Source organism: Poecilia latipinna, unplaced genomic scaffold (assembly GCF_001443285.1).
Source record: "Poecilia latipinna isolate Pla-1442-1.1 unplaced genomic scaffold, P_latipinna-1.0 Scaffold514, whole genome shotgun sequence".
NCBI lineage: Eukaryota > Metazoa > Chordata > Actinopteri > Cyprinodontiformes > Poeciliidae > Poecilia > Poecilia latipinna.
This window is the reverse complement of record NW_015113130.1, coordinates 313,428-320,446: the sequence shown is the minus strand read 5'-3', so window position 1 is coordinate 320,446 and position 7,019 is coordinate 313,428. Positions and strand designations below refer to the sequence as shown.

General features: G+C 40.9%; 1 protein-coding gene across 3 annotated transcripts in view; it reads left to right on the top strand.

The window, feature by feature from the left end:
- Positions 1-5,057: 5,057 nt before the first annotated feature.
- The window catches only part of klhl29 (kelch like family member 29), a 211,406-nt gene continuing 209,444 nt past the window's right edge, over positions 5,058-7,019 (top strand). The window contains exons 1-2 of one of the 3 annotated variants that reach the window (XM_015040529.1): positions 5,058-5,159; positions 5,379-5,684. In XM_015040529.1, coding sequence (XP_014896015.1) covers positions 5,412-5,684 — 273 coding nt within the window. In that variant the 5' untranslated portion in view covers positions 5,058-5,159; positions 5,379-5,411. The remainder of the gene's footprint in view (positions 5,160-5,378; positions 5,685-7,019) is intronic. The other 2 variants (XM_015040527.1, XM_015040528.1) reach the window with 2 other exon arrangements.

Here is a 7,019-nt window from a genome sequence, read left to right as displayed (position 1 = left end):
GAGAAGCACCTCCAGGTACGATGATTAACATGTTGACAGGGCTGCTGAAGAATCTTATTCATCGCTATAGGGTGAAACAGATTTTTTTATTTTTTTTTTTTTAATCTAGCAAGATTTAATAGACTCTTTTAAGTAACTTGCAGCAAAATGTGTCTCGTCTGATCCTAATGACCAGCGCTTTGTCCAGGAGCTGACACTGACTTTATTGAATGTGAACGAAAATGGGCAAATCCTCATCGGCATCGTCTCCCTGCAGCGGTGCAGAGCAGAGTGTCACTAGAAATGTGAAGTATTTCAGTGTTGATCTAGTCTGGCAGAGTCCACAGGTGTGTTAGGTGTTGTTTTCCACACACACCTCTGCGCATGACATTTCTTTTTATCGCCTCTCGTACATAACCGCACACTCTGCCTCAAGGTGAGCTCTCGCGCGCACCGACACCTATGTGTGTGCGCGGGCTGTAAAGGAGGTGCAGAAAGTGAGCAGAGAAGGGAATTTAAGTCTTAGTAATTGGTAGTTTTAATCCTCCTGTTCACCAAGGACCATAAGTGCGGTGGGATTTGTTTCGGTGACACTTGCTCTGCAGGGATCAGTTGCCAACCTGCTGTTGCCCACTACATACTTCCGTGCATAGTGCAAAGATGACAGGAATTCACTTTCAGGATTTCGCTCGCATTGAAATGTAGAGCCGAAATTCTAAAAGTATCGCTTGGGTTAGTGATTGAGAGAATGCGGGGAATGATAATGCGAGAGCTGCCCTTGATCAAAATAAAAAATAAAAGGTGCATTATATGTGATGGAAGGCACTTGGATCAAACCAATTAACGTTGTTAAAATACATCTGGTGTGCTGTGACATCTAGCTCATTGCATTCATTATGCTTCCATCGGTGAAATTTGCTGGCCGTTTTAATGAAATGACAAACCATGCTGCCGACTGAGAAATGATTTTAGCAATATTTGGTCAATACTAAGATTTTTGTTTTTTACTCAGATTTAGATCAAAAGCTGTTTTAATGAATGTATAATCAGATTTTTTTTATGATCATCCAAATCTAATGCAATCCTGATGCCAGTAAGGCAAAAAGTATTTTTGTCGAAAAGAATTAAGCTTTATTCAGTTTGTTTTGGTCCTCATATGGAGGCTTCCAGCTGCCCAGTTAGCCAGCTGCAGTGTTGTCACAGTGCTTCAAAATCTTTTGTATTTTCTCTATCGCTCTGCTACTCATTCCTTTTCTACAGAGCAGAGTTTTGCTGGGCAGTAATCATTAGCTTACTCAGTGTATTGACCACAGCAATTCAAAAGCTACTTATTTTTCTTTCTGCACAAGAATGGTAATAATGTTTCAGGGCATTAAGCTTAATTCACTTGCCTTCATACTTTGCCATCATAATAAATATCTTATGTAAGCTCGCTTTCAAGTAATACAAATGTTATTCCACACTCTAATTTCTTTTTTCGGTCTTATCCAGACTACGAATATATTCCAGTTCCATAATTCACCAGGATTGTCTTGACAGGTATTGTGTCTGCACCAAAACTAAATCCAGCAGAAAACCGATTTTTAATTTATTGGGGTATTAATAGGTAACTTGTTGCAATTCTATGTTCTTTATATTAATCGAACACTAAAGCCTAGATGTTGTGTTATTGACACAAATATTTGTTGGATGACATAACAGCATGTTTGACAAATTGTTGTGTTGGGCCAACCAAGAGGCTGCTAAAATGTTTATGTGTCGTTTCAGTGGACCGATCGCCTCCGTCAACCTTTAGGGAAGGATAAACACGCAGACATGAAAAAGTCGTTGCAGAATGTCTTTGCTTATAGCTGCTTGACGGTTTCAATTGCATTTCGTTTGAGGTTTTGTTTTCAGTTAGCAACGAGTGTGCCGTCAATTTTTTTCACAGCTATGCATGCAACACCTGTCAACACTGTGCAGCCTCGTTTATTTGCTCCAAGCGCAGTCAATGGAAGGCTACCTAATTTTTCAGTTGTTGGGTTTTCCCTTTAAAACCACTTTGACATGTTTTGATGGTGGTTTAATCTAAAACTATTGGCTTGAAACTAACATTTTCTTGCCAGCTAACATGTTATTGAACAGATGCAGTCATAAATAATAGATTAAAAAGGACTGATATTTTTATTAGCAAAGAAGCTTTTAAAATTGCTTCTTCCGCTTTACATTATACAGTTTGTGATTTCTCATAAAATCCTACTTGAATACACAGAAGTTTGCTGCAGAGTTGAAGAGGCATGAATATTTTTGCAATGCGTCACCTCCTGGATATTTTTGTGAAATTAACCTTTTTGTATTATATTAGTTCTACAATACAACTGCTTTGATATTCACTGCAAATTATTACATTTTTGGTTATTGAAATGTCATGGCACCCATCAGAAACCATATTTTTCTTACACTCACTAGAGAAATGAGACACATTTGTACTTGGGTTACTATTCCTAAACATTTTCATTCCTTTTTCTCAAACTGCAAAGGCGTATAAAGTCTTAGTTTACTAAGACTTTACTGCATTGTGTGAGTTGTTGCTGTATTTGGAGCTTCACCATCCAAACTCCCCAGAGATGGAACATGCAAACCTGGCTGAATTTCTTTTCCTGCATAATCAGCTTTATTGATTTGTTCTCCCTTGCTTTCATGTGCTTAGACTTTTTACAGGAGACAAAACACTTGTCAGTTTCTCAGTAAATCAGCATTTGCGATGGCAGAGCAAAATGTAGGAATTGTTTAGTTAAATTTAGTGATTGAGTATAATATAACAATAATATAAACATGCTGTAAACCTTTTTTTAAGGAAAAAAAAGCTCTTATTTTTTACTTTTTAGAAATTTCTCCTTTCATTAGAATTTCTGGCTACGTTTTTATATCTCTGCTGCATTGAAGAGCTCAGGAGAAAAAGCAATACTACCTTGCACCAACTCTACCATTGTTAAACCGACCTAGCGCCTTGTTACTTTCTCTGTACATATTTTTGAAAGATTCTGCAAGGTTAGTATGCTGGGAAATTTGAGGTTGTTAAAAGGTGTTACTATGGAGAAGGAGAGGTTACTGGAGGGAGCGTGAGAGTCTTTCTCATGGCTTTTAGTTTCCCCTTTGTTAGGTCAGTTGTCACAGATCCGTTTTCAACGTTTGTAGCGAAAACTTAAGTTTCTCCTTTTTTGTTTACTTGCAATGTTTTCTTTTTAACAACAGTACACAGAACAAAATCCCATCCCAGAGGAGAGATCAGCTGGATTCTCAGACTCTGTTCCCATTACAGCATCTGATTGTGAAGTACTTTGGCCACCTTATCCAATGCTTGATTTTCCTTTTTTTCTGGATTCTGGTTCTTTAATTAAATTAAGTGATGCGTGGCTGATGACTGTACAAATTAACACTGCAACCCTGGTCAGAAGCAAGCCAAAGGACAACAACTGGCACATTATGTAAGCACCGTCTTAATGTTTCTCTCAAACTGTGCAAAGGAAGGCAAGTAGAAATTAAAGGTCAGCTTTTGACCAATGAGGTTCTGTGTGTGAAAGTCCTCTGTCCAAAATTTTGCTGAAGCAGGGCGTGTGTGATGAGTGGCTTCATGCCAACCCACTGCGATGAGAGATTATTATTCATGACTGTTTAATTTGGTGACCGGAGACACCAGGGAAGTTGAAGAGGTGGCACAGAAATGGTCTGAGTTGGCAGTGTCTAATAGTTTTAGGGGAAGAGAAAACTTTGCCTACAGCTACTAGAATGAAACTACATTGTTCTGCATAAAAAACATCTTTTTAATGGATGACACAGGCTCTGTGCCAAACTTGAAAAATACCACCAGGGGGTAGAGAGAGGGAATATAAATAGTTATATAAAGTAAGGAAACTGTAAAGATTGGAAGATTTCTTCACCTGCCTTTCTCCAGATTGTGACCAGCAGCTTAAGGGTGTGGATATTAGTGTCCCTATAAAAAAGGACAAAGTCAGAGGATGCTTTTCCACTCTTCCTGTTGGACTTCTGCTTGTTTGTATTAGACATTTTTGCCTTTCTGGATGTCTAGGGTAATTGATTCATCTGACCATACATTTAGACTTGACCATTGTGATCAGCTCTGTTTGATGTTGTTTTGCACTTGAAAGCTGTTTTCTTTGAAGAGATCTTCCATTAATGTCAATGCCCAAGCAGCTGAGGACGGCGTCGCCCACACAGAAAGTTTTTGTGAAGAAACTTTTGTCAAAGATGACGTCAAACTATTAAAAATGTTTTCTGATGTTTACTCCAAAATGTTTTCTTTTTGTTGCCGTTCATGTACGGTCATTCATATTTAGCGTTTTCTGCTTTTGAACCCGCACTCCCCACACGCAGGCACGCAAACAAGCATGTGCGCACAGCAGCTGCCATTTCAAGGCGTTCTCTCCACTGAGAGGCAAAGAAACGGCGTGACAGACCCCAGCGTGCAGAATAAAGACTTATCATCCGCTGTCATTCTCTCCCTCACAGACCAGGGGATTTTGCATGAGACTCGCTAAACGTTCTTTGAGGCTATTTATTTATTTATTTATTTATTTATTTAATCCGTTATCAGGGGGGCCCTGTGAGCATAACGGGCCTTTGGTGAGATTGAGCACAATGTACTTCAAAACCCCCCTCTGCGATAGACTTCCACTCCTGATATCCTGTACGTCTTTGATGTACGATATAAGAGTCGTACGCCGCGAATGCAGTACAATAACGCCCAACTCCGTGCCGATGTAATTCTGGCTCGCTGTCGCCTCTCAGCCTTTCACAGCCTGTCGCGCATGAAAAGGGGAGACCCCTGAAATGCACTTGAAGGGCAGTGAGATTGAATTAACCAGCCATTAGATGTAGGAGATGAGCTGTAATTGCACGGGTATTTATCTATTCAGATGAAAGAGTTTTGACCGCCAGGTCATGTTACTGCTGTGCTGGCCCGAGGATAAAAATGTGTGTACCTGTTTACGTCTTCCCCAGTCGTGTTGTTTTAACCTCTCGTCGTAGGGCCCAGATTTCCCGTGTAACAGCTTTGCTCCTCGTGGCGTAAAGCGTGGATGATGTGGCTCAGCAGTGCTCGTCTCCCTCCATGTTGCTGCAGCCTTCATTAATGACCAGGAGAACAGGAATTAGAAGCGTTAAATGATCCACAGTGTCAGGTAGCATGCGGGCAGATGCTGTGTGAGCTTTAACTCTGTCATGTCACTGTGTTCTTTCCCTGCTCCACCTGATGTCTTACTCATTATTTTTCCTCTTTGTACCTCCTTTTTTTTCCTTTTTTTCCTTTTTGTTAAATGTTCTTTTGTGAGTTATTCCTGTTTCCACCTCCATCGTAGAAGAGAATGTCATCCTGACCTTCTGCTTTTCATTTCATGTAGGCCAGCCCCCGTTCTTCCCGCTGAGAGGAAGTGATGTCACGTCACCACCACCGCTTTGAGAGGGACTACCGGGGACCCTGGGATCGGCGAGACATCCGTCCCTCCGGCCTTCACAATGGAGGAGCCAACCATAGCTGTGCCTCTGCCGTCGTCAATGGCAACAACCGTCCGGGGCTGCTTCCCCTCCCGGTCATCCCTTCTCTCCTCCCCACTCCGGTTACAGTTGCCGTGACAACGTCGAGCTGTGACCTAGTGGTCAAGCGAGGCATCACGGCGGCAGGATCAGTGACTCCGGCGTCAGCCAAGGTAAGATGGGGCTTTCTTCTTCCACCTCCTTCCCTTGTCAGACATGTCAAGTTTGCTCCTTTACTGTATCAACATTTTAAATTTATCACAATTCCCCGACCGGACAGAATATCCAACTCACTCCCAACTTTTAGGCCTTCCCTCTTTTCCTCTGTCTTCCACTTTTCCCTTCGCACATCCTCCAAATATTGCAGCACCACCACATCTGTCTTCATGGTTACGAGCAAACTTTTTTTCTCTCTCTGCTGCCTCCTCCACTCTCCACCTTTATCCCTCTCTCCAGCTTTGCTGCTCTCTCTGCACTTTCACTGTCCAATGCCTGTTTCTTGCCAAACCATTTTCCTTCCATCTTCATTTTCTTTCTCTGCCAAATGGCAGGCTCGTCCTGCTTTTGCCTCCTTAGTAATTCTCCTCTTTCATTATGTAAATGACCCCTGACAGTTGCTCAGATGGATGCTGCTGTCGCAAGCAATGGTTAGAGGGGAACTAAATAATTGTAGGAGACCTAATTTGAAGCGGTTTTGAAAATGTCTTGCATCTAAACGCCCCGTGATCATGATGTTTAGGCCAAAATCTGTTTGTAAAGCAACTTGCATGAGGGTGAATATTAAGGTGCACCAACCACATATTTCAGGTGACTGACTTTTGGTCTCTGGTTGATTCAAGCTGCTGATACTCTGCTGTTTCTTTTTTAAAACTGTAATTACAAAATACTTCTTGGATGCAACCTTATAAAATAGAAACTTTAAAAATCCTGCAGAATAGACTTTAACTGTCCCGGTTGCCCATTTGATGAATGTTTGAAGTGATTAAAAGTTTTGGGGATGAAGATGGGAGTTAATTTTGATCAAGGTCATGAAAGAAAAGGATTAAAAAAATGTGGGTTATTCATATGCAGTATTGTCGCTGCAATGCACCCCTACTGTCTAGGCTGTCAGAAACACTGATTTTATGCTAATTCAGTAATCAATATAATCGATTTAACAATATTACAAGCTGAGCCGACATCACATAAGTGGAGGTGTGGTGTAACTGTAGACCAAGTTATACTAAAACACAGACAAAATAATTCAGAGTTGATATTTTTATCCTCCTTTAGCATCTTTTGTAACGATTCTCATGCCAAGTGAGCTTAGCATCACTAAACGACAGTTTCTGGAGAAGTTAGACATTTACTGTGATGCTGAGATCTCCTACAGTCTGAAAACGTTCCTAAATCAGACGTATTTAAAAACAAAGGTTCAAAGCACGAAGGGATGAAGAAGAGGAACCTTACTTCCTGCTATTAAAATTGTTTCTGGGTCAAATTACTCCTTTGCCAATCCAAAAGCAAAG